Source organism: Schistocerca piceifrons, chromosome 3, assembly GCF_021461385.2.
Source record: "Schistocerca piceifrons isolate TAMUIC-IGC-003096 chromosome 3, iqSchPice1.1, whole genome shotgun sequence".
Taxonomy (NCBI): Eukaryota; Metazoa; Arthropoda; class Insecta; order Orthoptera; family Acrididae; genus Schistocerca; species Schistocerca piceifrons.
Window position 1 is genome coordinate 112,383,494 of NC_060140.1, and position 20,599 is coordinate 112,404,092.

At 43.5% G+C, this 20,599-nt stretch overlaps 1 protein-coding gene across 1 annotated transcript in view; it reads right to left on the reverse strand.

The window, feature by feature from the left end:
* The window catches only part of LOC124787604 (serine/threonine-protein kinase SMG1), a 393,945-nt gene that overhangs the window by 175,660 nt on the left and 197,686 nt on the right, over positions 1-20,599 (reverse strand). The window contains exons 24-25 of the mRNA XM_047254356.1: positions 14,675-15,033; positions 13,410-13,636 (exon numbers count right to left, since the gene is read on the reverse strand). Of these exons, the coding sequence (XP_047110312.1) occupies positions 13,410-13,636; positions 14,675-15,033 (586 nt within the window). The remainder of the gene's footprint in view (positions 1-13,409; positions 13,637-14,674; positions 15,034-20,599) is intronic.

The following is a 20,599-nucleotide window of genomic DNA, read 5'->3' on the forward strand; positions in this document are numbered from 1 at the left end:
GCAGTGCCCAATACGCAGCCGAGTTAAAATAACCTCCTCCCAGTGGATGGGCCGAGAAGAGGTCATCCACGCCGCTGGGAGAGGCTTAAGGGGACACAGTCGCGAGGGAACTCCAATAAGGAATCAATGCTAAAACGAGCAAACGTCAGGTACACTTTCTGAAGTAACTAATGGAGATAAAGACTTGAAACTTTTACAGTGTACAGCTGAAACATCATTCTCAAATCACATAAAAATGGTTAATGTATTTTATATGTTTCATGAGTAATCCTTTTTTGTTCTATAAGGCAAAAAACTAAAACTTTTCTAAACACCTTGGAGCTTGTAAATCTGTTCTTTTTATCACTAATGGTCTATTTTTTATCTAATTAATCATCGTTTTTATTAATAAGAGATACTGTAAGTCTGATGTCCATAGCAGTCATGTTTTTGAGAAAAGTGTACCAGAAGGTCAAAAAATGTAGTTTTGAGAAAAATGGTATTAAAGTTTTACATGCAAGAAAGTAATGTACAATGCCATACAGACACTTTTAAAACATTCCAGGGCTATACTGTGGCTCAACTTCTTGATCTTTATCTTCTTTTCTTTGATCTTCGGGCTATCCTGGCCTCCTTGGTAGCATTTCCTGCAGAAATATCAGCATAACGGATATGGTCCATGTCAATCTTTTTCATTCCCCTTCCAGTATTGATACCATCCTTTGTTCCCAAGAGTCTTAATACATCAGTCTTCTTTGACACACCAGCATTGAAGCACATCACTGCATCATGAACACCAAATTTTAGTGTTTCTTTTCTAACGAAAACAGTTTTTCGTAGCCTTGTCCAAAATAACAGAGTTCAAACTTTCATTTGGGTTTTGAGTTTTTCCATGGAGACACTTTTTCAAGAGCTATTGTTGGCTAAGGTCTCTGACAATGGGTTTCACAGCTAGCAGGATTTTTTCTGGAATTGAATGTTAGTGCTTATAGCTGGAAGATGCAGCTAGGTTGTTGAATTTGCACCAGCTGTCAGGTCCCCGTGGGCAAAGGTTATGTTGTGGTTCCTCATCTGCTGAAATTTTATGAAAGAATATAGCCCAGATGGCTCTCCTCATTGCTTCTACATTGTTGCAGTTATTTCTAATGGCCATACCGTAATAAGTCTGGATCCTGTCTATTTCAGCCTTTGTCAGGCCCCCTTTACCACCTAACTTTTTTTCCTTACATATCTTAAGAAGTCGTGATCCCATTCTTTTATGTACATGTCCTATACATTCCAGTTTATTAATTTTGACTCTAGGCCCATAAGGTTTATCTTCTACCACTTTCTCATAAGCCTTACTGTCCCCGTCCCCAAGATAGTCTGTATAGAGGATACCTCTTGACTGCACAGACCTTTTGAAAATGTTAGCAACACCAGCCACTTCCATGCCTCCACTAGAACCATCACAGTCCTTTTTGCACACATGTTGTATAGTGGGAATTTTGCTACAGATGTCACAGAACTTAGTAATAATTTCAATATCCAGAACCTACCCAGTATCAAAAGAAATTGCTGACACAATGTCATTTAGGGATGTATGCCCACGTTTCTGAAATTTGCCTTGGGTCAGATTTCGTATCACTCAACTGAACTGCTTCTTTGGCTGCTTTCAACATTGTAGATTCACTTACCTCAGCTACAACTGCACCAATAGTCTTGTTGTAAACATCAAACTTTCTTGGAGGTGGAGGAATGTTCATCACTGCACAAAGAACAGCACCTGCACTTCGCCCTTTTCCAATAGATCTAAGTGCATACACTAATCTTATACTGTTTTCATAGAATCTGCTTCTTGTTACGTGGGATGACATTGTATTGACAGTACAGCTACATTCCAAACATGTCAAAACTAAATTACAAACAATTCCCTCGGTTTTCACCACATCTTCGAACAAAGTAACATTTCCACCACAGTTTTTGCAATTTGTGTGTTTTTCGATAAGTTCACGTAATAACTTCATGGAGATCAGAATGTTTGTGTCAGTAACAACAGAAACACTGTTCACACCATATATTGCATTGTCACGCATTTGAGAGGCACTTGGAAAACCGGCAGCACCTAGAAGCTTCTTGCTTGAAGCACTGACACTCGCACTGACTTCACTTTCAATATTATTTTCTACCCTCTGTTCAAAACTAGCAGTTTCGCGGTTTATTTTTACATATTTATTTCCACGAAACTTAGGCTTATATCCAAACTTCCTTATTCTACCCATTGTGTTATAACGTTTCACAAAATCATTACATTTGTATCACCAAAACATAAGCAACTAGGATGAAGAAACTGACAAATGATAGTCGACAATGCAGACAGGCTGGCAAACATCAGAATAACAATTCTCTCTTGCAACCAAAATAAAAAGTATTTATACCCGTGGAACATGAACGATTGTTGTACTATAGTCAATGCTGATTACTGCGCAAGATGCAGCAAAAATTGACGTGGCGCTAGTTACCATGCTTCACAAACAAATTAATAACTCCGAATCTAATAATCAGATTTGTATGAAACAAACGGCATTTTGTAGCCAAATAATTGGAGCATACATTAAGACTGAAAAAAAAATTGATTTTTTTGAGCCTGTTCGCGACTGTGTCCCCTTAACAAGCAGGAGCTCATTCCCATGAAGGGAGGACGATTGGCGATGCAAAAAGGGACACCACCTCATGACTGATGACAACACAGAGATCATTCGAGGGAATATAGGTACTCGCAGGCTGATGTACGTGGACTGCAGGCTTGGCAGCAGTGTCAGCAGCCTCGTTTCCTGGCAGACCAACATGACCAGGAACCCACAGAAACATCACACGGCTTGACCAAGATTGAGCAGTTGACAGTTTTCCTGGACCCGCTGTACGAGGGATGGGCAGTGTACAGCACACACAGACTGTGAAGGGCACTGAGTGAGTCTGAGCAGAGGACACAATTGAAAAAGGCTGTGTCACCAGATGTACTCCATGGCCTGATACAAGATGAAAAGCGCTGCTGCAAATAGGGATGAGTGTGCCAGAAACCGATATCTAAAGACACGGGTGTCAATTACAAAGGCACACCTGAACCCACGGTCAGTCCGAGAAACATCAGTGTATACATTGGAACGATCGCAAAGTTCCACGTGAAGGTCGTAAAACTGACAGCGATAACCGAGGCTGGCGTACTGTCCTTAGGAAGTAAATGAAGACCAAGGTTAACATGGGCTGTTTCACAAAGCCAAGGTGGCAAAGGGTTCACACCCACCGGGAAAGGTGCACGTACTGCACAGAAGGACGAGCCCCATTCTGAGGATCAAAGGAATCATCAAAGAAGGAGGCATAGGATGGTCGGCCACGCATGGCAGACAAATAGGCATGCATACCTGCTGAGGAGAAAGTAATGGCTGTAGGACATTGGTAGTTCAGCAGCTTCAGCATACAGGCTCTCAACCGGGCTGGCGTGAAAGGCGCCTGTGGCCACCGGATGCCACAATGGTGGATAGTGTTAAGATGGCGTAGGAGGGATGAGCGTACAGATGCATAAACAAAGCACCCATAGTCGAGTTTCGAACAGACAAGGGACTGGTACAAACAGAGGAGGGTGGCTCAATCGGCACCCAGGAAGTACCATTGAGGACATGTAGGACATTGAGGAACTGCGTACAGCAGGCTGCCAGGTAAGAGACATAGGAGGACCAAGAGAGTTTCTTATCTAGCATGAGCCCAAGGAATTTCGTAGTTTCAACGAACAGAAGTGCAACAGGCCGAACATGTGAAGATGGTGGGAGAAATCACTTGTATTGCCAGAAATTCATACAGACAGTCTTGTAAGTGGAAAAGTGAAAGCCATATTCAATGCTCCAGGAGGAAAGACGATCAAGACACTGCCGAAGACACCACTCAGTGAGACATGTCAGTGGAGAACTGCAATAGAGGGCAAAATTGTCAACAAAAGGGGAGCCAGAGATTCCCGGTGGGAGACAGGCCACGATAGAGTTAATGGCAATAGTGAAGAGGATGACACTCAGGATGGAACCCTGAGGCACACAGTTTTAATGGATAAAGGTGTCCAACAAGGCAGAACCCAAACACACCCTGAAAAATCAATCTTTTAAAAATGACTGAAGGAAACAGCAGGCTGGAACAGAAGCCCCACGTGTAAAGAGTACGGAGGATACCTGTTCTCCAACAGGTGTTGTAGGCCTTCTCCAAATCGAAAAACACTGCCACAGTCTGGGATTTCGGCAGAAAATCTTTCATGACGGGTGGACAAAGTAACGAGATGGTCAACTGCAGAGTGCCGTGCTCGAAATCCACACTGTGCATTGTTCAGTAATTTGCAAGACTTGAGCCACCATACCAGCTAAGCATGAGCCATGCGTTCGATCACCTTTCAAACGTAGCTGATAGGAGAGATGGGGTGGTAGCTAGAAGTAATGTTTTTGTCCTTACTGGGCTTAGGTATGGGTATGATGGCGGCTTCACACCAGCATTTGGGAAATGTGTCCTCTGCCCAGATGCGGTTGTACGTGTCAAGCAGAAAGTGCTTGTCTGCAAGAGAAAGGTACTGCAACATCTGAATGTGGATGGCATCCGGCCCTGTGGTGGAAGATCGGGATGAACAGAGAGCATGATCGAGCTCCCTCATAGTACAAGCAGCATTGTAGCTATCACGATTCAGAGAAGGGACAGATATCGCCTGAGCCTCCTCCACTCATTTCTACTGGAGGAAGGCAGGGTGATAGTGGGAATAGCTCAAACCTTCCGCAAAATGGTGGTCCAAAGTGTTGGAGATAACAATAGGGCCCACAATAACATCGTCTACTACTGTGAGGCCAGAAATGGGGGAATGGATCATGGTCCCAGAGAGCCATCAGAGGTAGGCCCACATGACAGAGGAAGGTGTGGAACTGTTAAAAGAACTAGTGAAGGAAATCCAGCTAGCTCATTTGCTATCCTAAATAGCGCGACAACACTTTGCACGCATCTGTTTATAATGAATGCAGTTTGCCACCATAGGATGACTGTTAAAAGCGTAGAGAGCACGGCTCCGTGCGTGAATTGCATTGCAGCAGCATGCCTCAGCCCACCAAGGGACAGGGAGACAACATGGTAAAGAGAAAGTGTGAGGAATGCAACATTCTGCAGCAGTGAAGATAACGTTGGTGAGATAGTTCACCTCATCATAGCAACTGGGGAAATCGTGTTCTTCAAAGGTCACCAGGGAGGAGTAAAGCTGCCAGTCAGCCTCAGTAAGCTGCCATTTGGGCGTGCCTGCAGATGGAGTAGGATTCAGCAAACAGAGTGCACACAGGAAATGGTTGCTTGAGTAGGTGTCAGAAGCAGCACTCACGACTGGGCAGTGCAAAAGGATAGGTCCAAATGAAAATAAGTGTGCGAGGAGTCTGAAAGGAAAGTGGGTGCTCCAGTGGCAGAAGAGGTTAAGTTGGTTAAGAAGTTCAGCCAAGAGGGCAACTCTTTGACAGGTCCTGGGAGAACCCCACAGAGGATGATGCACATTTAAGTCACCGAGTAGCAAAAATGGAGGAGGCAGCTGCCCAATAAGATGAACGAAGTCTGCCCTGGTAACATCAAATGATGGAGGGACATAAATGGTCAGAGGGAAGGTCAGAGAGATGGGTTGACTATGAGCAGCGTGACATGCCCATGAGATGGAATGCCAACCTCAAGGGGAAGGTCAAAACGAATCGGGAAGCAATGTGAAAGCTCAAAGCGGTTGTGAAGGCGCAATTTTGTTTCCTGAAGACAGAGTACAAAGAGGGATGCTGCGGTGCTAAAAGCAGCCGTAAATCCTCCTTGTGGGACCAAAGGCCACGAACGTTCCATTGGAGGACAGTCAAGACGAGGAAGAGACGTAGGAGTATCAACTCTGCAGCCTCTGAGTGACAGCCGGTGTAGAGTCGCTACTACATGGCACAGAAGCAGGAGGATCCTGCTCCAAGGGGCCACAGAAGCATCGGTATGCTTGTGCGGGCAGTCTGTGGAGTCCAACGCTGAAAAACGGTTGGTGTTGCACACCAGCGATACAGAGGCTGGCGACGCTAGGGTACCACATGGTGACACCATCGAAGAGGATCTTCAAGTTGGTGAAGGAGAAGATCGTTTGCCTTTGGTGGACTTCTCCGAGCCCTTCCAGTTAGAGAAAGACTCGGGTGGTGTTTGGCTGGAGGGACAGAGGAATTCTTCACACGAGTACTCCTCCTGCCCTTTCCGGCCTACCAGTTGTGTAGTTGGTGGCTGAATCCCTTGAGCGAGAGTTGGACTGCTTGTTGCACAGCTGGAGGGGGGGGATGGTGATGGTACCTTGACACTGGGCGTTTTCACAACTTCAGAGGTGAATTTTAGGTCACATGCCTGCGTGTCCAAGTCCTTCATGGAGTGAGGGGTAACAAGAACAAAACTGTAGGTACCAGATGAGAGGCCACAGGGTTTGCAACTAGCCAGTAACTTGCGAGCAACTGGGTAAGGCACCTTCTCCTTTAGCCAGATCTCTTTAACAGCCTGCTCATCAAGACACACAAGACAATCCCAAGACGAATCAGCACAGATGCCATTGCAGTTGATACAGCGAGGAGAAGGAGGTGGACAATCGCCCTCATGAGCATCCCTGCCACAGGTGACACATTTGGCTTGGTGTTGACAAGACATTCTAGTGTGGTTGAAACAATGACACTGGTAGCAGTGCATCAGGTTGGGAATGTATGGCCAGACTGTGATAATTTCATAGCCTGCATTGATCTTGGATGGAAGCACTACTCTATCAAAGGTGAGAAAGAGAGTGTGGGTGGGCACTAAGGAGGAATCAACCTTTTTCATTACACGATGGACGGCAATGACACCCTTATCAGAGAGGTAAGGCTGGATTTCTGCTTCGGTTAGACCATCGAGCAGCCTGGGTAGAATTCTAAGTTCTATGGGCATTGACACAAACAGGGTAGCCGTGGAGAAGCAAGGCAGCTAGCAGTTGTCGTGCTTGAGCGTCACAAGTGGTCTCCAATAGCAAAGTGACATTCCGTACATGAGAGCAGGATTTCACATGGCCTGCAATTGCATCAACACCTTTATAAAGAATCAGCAGATTTACTGTGGCAAAAGACTGACCGTCTTCTGTACGTGAGACCACAAGACACCGTGGTGCAGCAGGAAGGGTCTTTGAATCATTAGCCTCATTACGTTTGTATTTTGTAGACGCTGAGTGGGAAGATTGACTCATCGTGAGGAAATTCCCCATGATTGGCAGCGTCTCCAATGGCACACTCCTTCCATCTGGAGGGCCCCTTTCACAAGGGGGTGCACTCGCCTTAGGTGATTATTCACACCTCAGGTCACACCTCCTGAACACCTGACAGAGGGACCAATTGGCGATTTGCGAATGTTACAGCTCAGGCATTCACCCCTCCCTGGGCCTGGCCTGTACCAGGGGGTACGTGCAAACCCTACCTGTCGACCCGTGGCTGGGAACTACGCATTACCCAGTCACCTGTTACACATCAGACACGTGGGTCGACCTACAGGAGCGCACAGGGAGGAAGAAGAAAAAGAGGAACCTCATACGCCAAAGCAGAGGAACGAGAGAAGGGAAACAAAGAAAGGAAAAGTGAGCGTAAAACAAGTGAGACTGTTCTTAAGTCACTGACGGAATGCAGAACATTCCCAATAATACCCCTGACATGTTCCCCAAGGGAGAGGAAAAAGAATAGCAAGAGGATAGACATGCAGCACAGAAGGGAAAAAATTCCACAAAGGCTGGGGACCCATGGTAGCCAAGCACGAACCCACCAAAGAGTGGAAAGCCCTGGGGGAGTTGGAACGTACGGTTGGACCGTGACAGCATCATAGTCTGCTCTGATCTTTGCTACTCTGTCAAATAAGAGAAAAAGGGTGTGTGTAGGCACGAAGGATGCGTCGACCTTTTTCATCACCCTATCGACTGCAGTGTTGCACTGAAAGAGAGGTGAGTTTGGTTTTCTCCCTCAGTCAGGCCATTGAGGAGCCTAGTGTAAATAACACCATGGGAAGAATTCAGTATTCGATGGGCCTTGACATGAACAGGTTAGCAATGGAGAAGCTAACCTGCAAGCAATTGTTATGCCTGAGAATCACAATTAGTCTCCAAAAGCCAAGTGTCATTGCATAAATAACAGCAGGACTTCAAAGGGGTGGCAATTGCATCAACATGTGTCCGAATAATAAATGGATTAACCATAGCAAAGGACTGACCTCCTTCAGTATGTAATACCACGAGGAAGCGAGGTGCAGCTGGAAGAGTCTTGGAATCTTTAGCTTCATTCTATCTTCATTTTGCAGACGTAGGCTGAGTTGGTGATTGGCTCATCATGCGAAAACCCCCATGACTGCCAGCGTCTCCGATGGTGTGCTCCTTCCAACTCTGGGCTCCCCCTCGGAGTAGGGTTCACCTGCCTTAGGAGACTGTTCACCCCGCAGGTCACACCTTCCGAACTCCTGACAGAGGGACTAATTGGCAAGTTTGGAAGGTAAGAGCTCAGTCAATCACCCCTGGCTGTGTGAACCCTGCCTGTCTACCCGGGGCTGGGAATTACGTGTTACCAAGTCACCTTTTATGCATCAGATGTGTGGGCCAGCCTTCAGGAGCACACAGGAAAAAAGAATAAACAAAGAGAAACCTCAAACCCTACAGCAGAGGAAAGATATGAGATGTAGGATGAAGAAAGAAAGAAAAAAAGAAAGAATGAAAAAAAAAAAAAACATTGGAGGGACTTTTCTGATGTCCAACTACTGCAAATGGACACATTCCCAAAATATCCCAAACACGTTCCCCAAGGGAGGGAAAAAGAATAGCAGGAGGTCAGACAAGCAGCATGGATGGAAAAGGTGCTGCAGAGGCTGGAGCCCCAGGGTAGCCATGCATGAACTCACCAAAGACTGGTGAGCCCCACCCCAGGGGGAGGGAGGGGGGGTAGGGGCTATCGAGCACAGTTTGTTGTTGCAAAGTGTTGCATAGTCTTCATCCCAAAGCAGACTATTCCAGCTCGTCGGCTGCATTTTGAGCCGCAGAGCACTCCCTGCTCCTGGGGGCCGTGTTGCTCGCTGTGACCATTCAAGTGGGCTGGCACGTGGCACGGCTGGCTGACACAGGCGGCAAGGCAAACGTTTTGATGTGCCAGCTGCATCTTACAAGATAGACAACCTCATACTCTTAGCTGCTAAGACATGGTGACATGCTACACCGGGAAATATGATGTTCAGGAAATAAAAAAGAAACAACTGTTTTACAAGACTCTCCCAGCTGCACCTCGGTTCCTCGTGGTATTACATACTGAAGGAGGTCAGTCCTTTGCTACGGTTAATCCATTTATTATTCGGACACATGTTGATGCAATTGCCACCCCTTTGAAGTCCTGCTGTTATTTATGCAATGACACTTGGCTTTTGGAGACTAATTGTGATTCTCAGGCATAACAATTGCTTGCAGGTTAGCTTCTCCATTGCTAACCTGTTCATGTCAAGGTCCATCGAATATTGAATTCTTCCCATGATGTTATTTACACTAGGCTCCTCAATGGCCTGACTGAGGGAGAAAACCAAACTCACCTCTCTTTCAGTGCAACACTGCAGTCGATAGGGTGATGAAAAAGGTTGACGGATCCTTCATGCCTACACACACTCTTTTTCTCTTGTTTGACAGAGTAGCAAAGATCATAGCAGACTATGATGCTGTCACGGTCGTACATGTGAATGATTAGCTGCCCTTTGCCCTGCAATGACAGATTTAAATTATTCAGATGCATAGTTATGTCAGCTAGGAAAGCCAGGTCTGATATCCATTTTATATCTTTCAGACAACGTATTTCTTCCCCTTTCATTTCGAGAAAAAGAGAGATTTCCTCACGAATGGCAAAGAAAACATCAAGAACTTTTCCCCGACTCAACCAACGAACTGTACTGCGGTAAGGTATATCCCCATACTCCGCTTCCATATCTTTCAGGAATCCTTTGAATTGGCGATGATTCATACTGTGATGCCGCACAAAATTCATACACTTCACGACATCTTTCATTACGCCACCTAGTTCTACTGTTTCAGCACACAGTGCCTCTTGGTGAATAAAACAATGAAGAGTCAAAATGTCTTTCCCGAATTCGTCCCCGAGTTTATTTTTCAAACGAGAAGCAAAACTTTGACGACGCCCAATCATTTGTGGTGCACCCTCTGTCGTTACAGAATGGAGCTTATCCCACGGCAAATTCATATTGTCCACTGATTCACAAACAGCTTCAAAAATGTCACGTCCTGTTGCGGTGTAATTGAGTGGTACCACATCCAAGAGTTCTTCAGTTACTTGCAGCTCCATGTCGACACCATGGATAAAGACTGCAAGCTGAGTCCGATATGTCAGTGCTTTCGTCAAGCGCTAGTGAAAATACAACAAACCTCTCCGTCTTTTTCCAGAGCTGTGTCTCTAAATCCACTGCCATGTCCAGATTCGACGAGACATTGTTTGTTTCGACAGACAAACCCCTTCAATTGCCTGCACCTCCCTTGGAAACAAACATTCTGCAACTGCTACCATGCACGATTTTACGAGTGGTCCCACCGAAAACGGCTTGCCACTCGTCGCAATGATGTGAGCGACCCTGTAGCTTGCTCGAATTGCAAATTCAGTAGTGTTTTCTCCACTCTCATTCACCTGAAAATTATAAACGCATTACAGAACACGAACTATGTTGCACGTTTTGATACCCTCCATATTACGAAACCATTTTTAAACTTATGTCTCCTGGTATGTCGCTCTTAAGCCTGGCTACCAGTTCTCTGTGTGCAATGCCTTCTACCTGATTGTAGTGCGCTGAGTGAAGACGTGTATAATATCGTCGTATATTGTACCTCTTAGCAGAATTAAATACTTTATGACATACATAATACTTTATGACATACAAGACACTGCAGACGACCATCCCTCTCAATGAATAGGAAGGTATCCTCCAATAGAGGTACAAGGCTCCCGCAGCTAGTCATAGCTGTCACTGAACATGGATTATTGTATTAGTTGCGGCTGCATGCGGCCAGGGGGCAGTGAGTTCGCATTCACTGCTTTCACAACAAGAAAGGAGTACTACAAACATATTTGTTATCTCCAAAGAATTTCCCTGCTGAAGATCGTCACAGTGAACAAACTAGAGAAAATGTGAAAACTGGAGACTGGTACAAAGTAGAATATAATGGTAAATTCTACACTGGAGAAGTACACGTAATTTTTGGAAATTTTTACCTAATGAGTGCAATGGAGTGTGCTGCTCACTACTGGAAATGACCTGCAGAATTGGATGAAATTCTGTACATGTAGAACAAAATTACAAAGAAATTTAATCCACCTGATGATGTCAATGTAAGAGGAATTTTCAGTTTTTTTACTTTTAACTGGATTTACTTTGTACATCATGCTCTTAGAATTTTTCACAGTGTTTAAAAAGTGAAATGTTAATGTTAAGTTTATCTTATTTGGTAAATAATGCTATATTGCTTCCAACAATAAGACGCAAGTAACACAAGTTGCCTAACATCATGTGACTTGCATTTTTCAATACAATATACTACAATATTTTATACAGAATAACTATTTTTAGAAATCTGTAACTGTGTCATTTGAAAGCCAACCTAATACACATTTTCTGTGATAAAGACCAGATCCATACTCCAAATATTTAGAGATCGCTTTTGACTTAAAATGTACGGTAACAACAGGATGTCCCAAATTTGTAACATGAGTCACAATATAAATTACATTCTAGTTCTGTAATTTTAATGCTCTTCCCTGCTTAAATATTAATTCAAGATCTTTGCTTGAATAACAGAATATAATATGATTATTTACAAAAGGAAATATAGGTTTGTAGATTGATAAAAAGTCAACATAATAAAACTGATTTCATAATGTAACTTGAGTCACCATTGAACCTCCCTTGCATAGTTCATGAGGGACCTCTACAAGCACATACATTCAATGTATACCTCCCTTGCACTATAATAACAGTCTCCAATTTCTGTCCAAAGCGAGCGCATGCACGACATAATGACTCGTCATAGACAAAAATTAGTGGCATCACATTAGAATGTCAAGATTTATTGGAGATCCTTTCAATTACATTCCATGTGTAATAAGACAAATTCCTTAGACCAAAACAAGCCAAAATTATGTGTCATTCAGTTTCGTACCACTTGGCGTATGTGGGCAGGAGCACTGTGTTGCTGAAGAAATATAGTGTTGCAGATGCCTCTCTTTCTATCCAAGAATTCGCAGTTTTCACACTAAAGTTCATTTGAATTTATTTTGTAACTTTTAAAAAAGGGCAGGGAGGAGGGGGGATAGATACACACAGAGGACACAGCACTTAGGACATGAAGACTAGCTACAAATTTTGTTCTAGCAACAATGAGGATGTCTGCTGGACTCTGTGCAAGTCTACTGCTATTTCTCTGGTTGATTTTTGCACTCTACTGTGAAAATCTTTATAAGAGAAGAATCTGATTCATCCTGCAGTATTATTTTTCAATGAACACAAGATCAAACTGCAGTGACTGACTGGCTTCATCCTAAAAATCTCAAAGCATATGTATTACCTTGAACACGCAGGATATGTATCCAAATTCTATGTCATTGATTCACTTACATGGATGATCTGTGCTAATGATTGTATCAATTACATTGGATTCTCTTAAGTATGTGCACTGACTCTTTCGATGAATTCAGAGAAAGTTATAAAGTGGTATTTACAGTGACACTTTCTTGATAGTACACTGTAATCATTTATTACTATTCTGAAGCAGATTAATCGTCGGTAAAGCAGAAGCCAGACAGATTCATAGATTCATAGGAAGAATCCTAAGGAAACGCAGTCCGAAAACAGAGGAAGTAGGTTTAGGTACACTTGTCTGCCCACTGCTTGAATACTGCTCACCGGTGTGGGATCCATACCAGATAGGGTTGATAGACGAGAGAGAGAGAGAGAGAGAGAGAGAGAGAGAGAGAGAGAGAGAGAGAGAGAGAGAGAGAGAGAGAGAGAAGATCCAACGGAGAGCAGCGCGCTTCGTTACAGGATCATTTAGTAATCGCGAAAGCATTACAGAGATGATAAACTCCAGTGGAATACTCTGCAAGAAAGACACTCAGTAGCTCGGGCAAAGCAGGGTGCCAACCACCTCTGGTAGAAGACCATCTGATAGGAAATTCTAATTTAAATTTGTCTGTATTTTAGTGAGGTACGCTGTACATCTACCCAGCTCCATTGTCCTGGCAACTACTGCTAAAGAAGACTGTTTTTGTCCTTTATCGTAACATGCTCATAATCTCTCTTACACACACACACACACACACACACACACACACAACTGAAGACATAGAAACACTTACTTTGTAAGTCTACACCATGAGGTCCAATTGGAATTGGTCCCAGCTGACACGCTAGTAACTGCAATATGGAATCACGAGTGTTGTCCATTACTGAGTGACCTTCCTGGAGCCATTTGGCAAATGTGAGAAGAATACGTGCTGTTCTTTCAGCCCCTTCTGTTCTTGGCAAAGGCTGTTGCTGTGCTGCTATCACACACACATTTAACGCTTCCTCACGTTGATCACAGCTGAAAATTATAATACTTATAACTGACATAACAAAAATGCACATATCAAATAACAAAAAATTCAAATAATATTACTTTAGATGACGGATCAAAAACACATCTCAAAATATCAAAAATTTACTACTACTCAAAATATGAAAATAGTCCAATGTTAATGTTTTAAAGCCATTCTAAGTTTCTAAAAGCTCTGTGATGCCCATTTAATGCCTTCCACACAAATTAAGTAGGTTTTCCTTACAATGTAAGACACTAAAAACCACTTCCATATCCCCAGTAAAACATTTATTTCTTGTTTCGAACATTTAGATCAGTTGCAGTATATTTCACTTCAAAAATCACACACACTTGATACACCAACACGAATTTATGGGATTAGACAGAAGCCCAAAGATTAGAGTTTATTTGTTTATTCAGCACACTTCCACTGACTAATGAGTTAAGGTTTATCCATGAAGAGAGAAATCAAGAGATGTGATGGAAGCCAAATGACAAAATTCACATAAGTAAAGGTAACTGGTAAGTTAACAGACATCATATACAAGACACAGGAAAGTCATTATGCTCTGAATGGCCACACTTTCTGTTGGGAAGAGCATGAATGAGAGTAGACAAAACCAGTGCTGACAACAGCACAATTTTCTTTGTAGTGACCACTCTATTTCCACATAAATCTATTTTGACAAGAGCAGTAGCTTTATCCACTGTGGGAGTACATGCACAAGAGTCCAGGAAATGACACACAGATGTCAAGTAGGTTCAGAGTCTGAAATTCATCCAATCTTTATCTCAGGAGGGACAAATCTGTAGTAACCGGAAAGAATTACCTTGGATCATCTAACAGAACCTGATCGGAGCAGCCAGCCCTTCTGCACCCTGTAATTTTATAGTTTTCTCAAGCAATTTTTGTACGTACCAGGTATGCAAATACATGTCTCCTGTTTGTCACCAGATAACTGAGAAGTGTATTTGCAACAGATCTACTGGGAAAGCCTGAAAAGTCACTAACACGAGTTATGGTTACTTCAAGCAACTACTTACCTGTACAATAATTTTGCTATTTCAGAACATGCACGAGCTTTTTCGGCATCCCAAGGCAAATCAGAGTCAGCAGCAACACGGCAAGCTATCTCCAACAATCCACCACTATCATGGTTTGTCAATATTTGCCACCTGTGTGCTGCATGCTCAATTAACAATCTCTGAGCCAATGCTAAGTTGCCCTCCTTGCGAGCAACACGAGCAGCTGTCAGTCTCATTTGGTTTAACACTTCAAAATTTCCTGTATCATCTGGATTTGTACCGTCATTTACATCAAGTTGCTCCAATGTATGTGCCCACCATAAAGCACGACAAAGGGCCCAAGAATTAGTCTTCTCCAGACTCTCATCACTACAAGTCTGAAATAAGTAAATCAGTCAATCAATAACAATAATTATAATAACAATTACAAAATAAAATTCAGTTGACAGCTGCAAATGTGTGTTTATTTTGCTTTACCTGTTTTGACAAACTAATTTGTCATCTTCATAAGCTTAGCATTAATTTAGTAGATGTCCATATCTCGTTCATTAAAGAATATTGGTTTAGCAGATGTCAATATCTACTTCACAAAAGAAGATTCTGACATCTGGTAAAAAAAAAAAAAAAATGTTAAGTTCCTGAAGATAATTTGTCGAAAGCGGTAAAGCAAAAAATTTGCAACTAACAGCAATTTCATTCTGAAATAACATTACAGTTGCTGAAAATTAACAGCTACGAATAAAATAATAATTTCCAAACAGGCATACCAAACACAGTTATTGAAATGAAAATATTCTGTAATGAAGTGCCAAAGAAATTGTTTATATATAAACAGGCAGAATGTGGCGCTGCGGTCAGCAACACCTATATAAGATGAAAAGTGCCTGGTGCAGTTGGCAGATCGGTTGCTGCTGCTACAATGGCAGGTTATGAAGATTTAAGTGAGTTTGATACATGGTGTTACAGTCTGTGCACAAGCGATGGGACACAGCACCTCCATGCTAGGAATGAAGTGGGGATTTTCCCGTACGACCATTCCATGAATGTACCATGAATATCAGGAATCCGGTAAAACATCAAATCTCCAACACCGCTGTGGCCAGAAAAAGATCCTGCGAGAACAGGACCACTGACAACTGAAGAGAACCGTTCAACATGACACAAATGCCTTCCGCAAACTGTTGCAGATTTCAATGCTAGAGCAGCATCAAGTGTCGTCGTGTGAATCGTTCAATGAAACATTATCAATAAGGGCTTTTGGAGCTGAAGGCCCACTTGTGTTCCCTTTATGAATGCACAATACAAAGCTTTACACTTAGGCTGGGCCCATCAACACTGAGATCGGACTGCTGATGATTGGAAACATGTTGCCCGGCTGGACGCGTCTCATTTCAAATTGTATCGAGTGGATGGATGTGTACAGGTATGGAGGCAACTTCACGAATCCATGGACCCTGAATGTCTGCAGGGGACTGTTCAAGCTGGTGGAGGCTCTGTAATAGTGTAGGGGATGGGCAGTTGGAGTGATAAGGGATCCTTGATACATCTAGATATGACTAACAGGCGACAAACAAATAAGCATCCTGTTTGATCATCCGTATCCATTCATGTCCATTGTGCATCCCAATGGACTTAGGTAATGTCAGCAGGACATCCCACACATCCAGAATTGCTACAGAGTGGCTCCAGGGACACTGTTCTGAGATTAAACACTTCCACTGGCCACCAAACTCCCCATACGTGAACATTATGAAGCATGTCTGGAATGCCTTGTAATGTGCTGTTCAGAAGAGATATCCACCCTCTCATACTCTTACAGATTTATGGACAGCCCAGCAGGATTCATGGTGCCAGTTTCCTCCAGCACTACTTCAGGCATTAGTCAAGTCCATGCCACATAGTGTTGCAGCACTTCTATGTACTTACAGGGGCCCTACACAATACTACGCAGGTGTACCAGTTTCTTTGGCTGTTCAGTGTAGAATGCACTGCTATTTTAAAGAAACTTATTACAGTTTATTTAATTATGTAGGCTGTTCATTTAGCATCAGTTTGTTGATTAAATTCAATATATATACACTCTGATTTTAATTGTTTTAAAGGATCAAAGAAACCCTTTCCCCTTTTTCATTGAGTGTTTTAGAATGATGCAAACATATATCAACAGTCACAAGAGTTACTAAGCACTACTGGAGACCGACATTGACACTTGAAATGCAGAAAAGCAGAAAAAGAAAAAGAGTGTGCTTTAAAGTTATTCAACAGAAATGGGGTATGAAGATCAGCTCGGAAGCACACTCTTAATGACTCAGGCATATATTTTATTTTACTAAATAATCATGCCATTTAAGAAACATCAGAGAGCAAGAAGTCAACGTGTTGGGGGAATTTTCTCTGATGAGATGTTAACACTTAATTTTATCCAGTTGAGGCAGATAACTGACTTTTTTCTGAAAAATCACAGATATTTGTCAGTGGTTAAAAAAAATCTACCTAGCATTCAAGGGGTGGGCTGGAGTGAGAGAGAGAGAGAGAGAGAGAGAGAGAGAGAGAGAGAGAGACTGAGACTGACTTATTGATTCCTAATCCAAAGATTCTTTAGAAAGAAAGAACAAAATCAGAACAAAAGAAAAAAAAAATCATAATAATTTTATAACTACTTTACAGAACTTCAAAAATTTGTCAGACATGGACGTGAAGGAATGGAAAATGAACAACAATTACTTCTGATTTTTTTCAGCGCTGTTTATTTTTTCTTTCTTCCTCATATTTTTTCATCCTTTCAATTTGCTGTTTCCTTTGTTAAATGGTGAAGATTTTGTCTCCTTTTTTGTTCTGTCTTGAAAAACCTCTAAGTCTTTAATTTTCTGTTTTTGGATGTTTCCTTCAGAAACAATTCCTTTTAGGTATTTTCGAGTTTCACTGATCCAATTGCTTTTGCTCTCTTTGTTGAAGTATTTGAATATTTGTTTATTCAGTCTGCACTTTCCTCTATTCTTTTTATATTTCTAAAGAAGGTATCATGTTCTTATGAATTATGTCAAAGTTTTGGGAGTTTCCTACACAGTTTTTTGTTGTTCTTTGGTATATATTTACATTTTCACCATTTTTGGCCACAGAATTTTCTGGAACATCTATCTCCCCCTATTCCTGGGTGGTTGATTTGTTTAGAGGAAGGGACCAAACAGTGAGATCATCAGTCACATGGGATTCGGGAAGGATGGGGAAGGAAGTCGACTGTGCGCTTTCAAAGGAATCATCCCAGCATTTGCCTGAAGCGATTTAGGGAAACCATGAAAAATCTCAATCAGATTGGCTGGATGCGGGTTTGAATCATCATCTTCCCAAACTGCGCCACCTCGCTTGGTACCTATTCCTGTTCTCTCTCTATTTTTCCTACTTCAAGTAAAGCAATACAGTGATGAGCCAAAACATTACAATCACCTCCTCAGTAGAGTGAGAGATCCATCTCTGAAAGCAACACTGCAGCAATTCTGCATGGCATCAATTCAGCTAGTCCCTAGTGGGTTTCCAAAAGGTATGTGGCACCTATGCCTATCTTGGACAGTTGACCTGCTGAAAGTAGGTATCACACTTGGGAAAGACATCAAGCACAAACGAATGCAGGCAGCCCACTATAATGTTCACATAGTCCACAGCTATCACAGTGCTTTTGATTACTTCCCTTGTTCCGGATTAAACAATGCCACAAGGATGAAATAAAACACGCAAGACTGACAACACAAAATGGAGAGAAAGGAAAAACCCCAAGAATGACGGAAGGGCAACAAACACTTAAATGGAAAAAAGGGGAAAGGACAACTACAGAAACGCAAGAAACAGGTAGAAGAGATTAAAATGAGAAAACAGAGTACCATGGTTGGTTGACCATGAGAATAAGAAGGAGAAGCCAGCCACTCTGCAACACATTAAAGCCTCCATCCTCAAAGCACTAGGGTGGATCAAATGATAAAACCCACTCTCACGAATACAACGTAAAACTAAATCAGCCGATGAGGCGTTGTCAGATAAAATTAGCAGCAACGAGTCCGGTAACTGAAGATTTCGTCACAGGGCAGTCAAAGTGGGACAGTGCACCTGAATATGGACCACTGTCAACCAGGTGCCGCATCAACACTGAGGCGGGTCTTCGCGGAGCAGGAAGTAACGGTGGGTCGTCCAAGCGTGGCTAATGCGGAGCTAGCAGAGAACCACAGAGTCCCTGCGAGAGGCCCACATGGAGGACTGCCACACATTTGTAGTCTCCTCAATGGCACACAGCTTGAGCGTACTGAGACTATGCCGTTCCGTCTCCCAAAGCTGAAAAACCTGGCGCTGTAAAACTGAATGCAGGTCAGATATTGGAATGCCAATCTCCATAAGCAGTTCTGTGTAGCCTGTTTGGCCAGCCTGTCAGCAAATTCGTTGCCTGGGATTCTGAAGTGTCCTGGGGTCCACACAAGCACCACTGAACAACCAGACCGTTCCAGGGCATAGATGGACTCCTGGATGGCCACTACCAAAGGATGACCAGGGTAGCACTGGTCGATAGCTTGTAGGCTGCTCAAGGAGTCAGTACACAGAAAAAAAAACCTCCCCAGGGCATGAAAGGACGTGCTCAAGAGCACGAGAGAGAGCCACCAGCTCTGCAGTGAAAACACTGCAGCCATTAGCAAGGAACGCTGTTTAGTATGTCCTCCATGTACATATGCAAAGCTGACGTGACCATCAGCCATTGAGCCATCGGTGTAAACCACTTCATGGCCTCGGTACATTTCAAGAATCGAGATGAAGTTACAGCGGCGAGAAGCGGGCTGAACTGAGTCCTTTGAGCCATGTGAAAGGTCCAGGCAAAGCCGTGGCCTAGGTGCACACCATGGAGGTGTATGAGATTAGACCTGGAGTATAGGTGGTAAAGGGAAGGACTCCACTTAAGATAGAAGAGATTGGATGCAAACTGCAATTGTAAGCCCTGACCTGGGCCATCGATGCGGGAGATGAACTGCCGTGGGTGGGAAAAGGAGACTGTAATTCAGATGCACAGGAGAACTACAAACGTGTGCAAAGTAACTGGCGAGCAGTTGTGTATGCCTGACCTGCAGTGGAGGGACTCCAGCCTCCGCAAGGACGCTGGTCACCAGACTCATCCTAAAATCTCCTGTTGCTAGTCGTACGCCACGGTGGTGCACTGGGTCGAGTAAATGCAATGCTAAGGGCACAGCCGAACCATAAACCAGACTCCCAAATCAAGGTGGGACTGAACGAGGGCTCTGTATAGCTGCAGCAGTGTAGAGCCACCTGCACCCCAGTTGGTGTTGCTCAGGCAGTGGAGAGCATTGAGGTACCACCAGTACTTCTGCTTAAACTGACGAAGGTGAGGAAGCCAAGTCAATTGGGTGCTGAAAACGAATCCTAAAAATCAATACGTCTCCACTACAGTGAGGAGATCATCAGTAAGGTAAAGTTCTGGTTCCGGATGAATGGTATGGCAATGACAGTAGTGCAGAACACACTACCTTGTGGCCAAAAACTGAAAGCTGTAGGCTAGAGCCCATGACTGCACCTTGTGGATGGCTCCCTGCAGGCACCGCTCAGTAACACCAGCACTAGAGGAGCAGTACGAAACGCAGAAGTCATCTGCATACAGAGAGGGTGGTATGGACAGCTCTACAGCAGCTGCTAGACCGTTAATGGCCACTAAAAATAGAGATACACTCAATACAGAGCCCTGCGGGACCCAATTCTCCTGGATGGGGGGGGGGGGGGGGGGGGGGGGGGGGGACACTATGGAAGGCATCAACTCTGACACGGAAAGTATGAAGCAACAGGAAATTCTGGATAAAAATCGGGAGTGGGCCTCTGATACCCCACTCTTATAATGTGCCAATGATATGGTGTCGCCAGGTAGTGTCATACACTTTTTGTATATAAAAAAAAGACGGC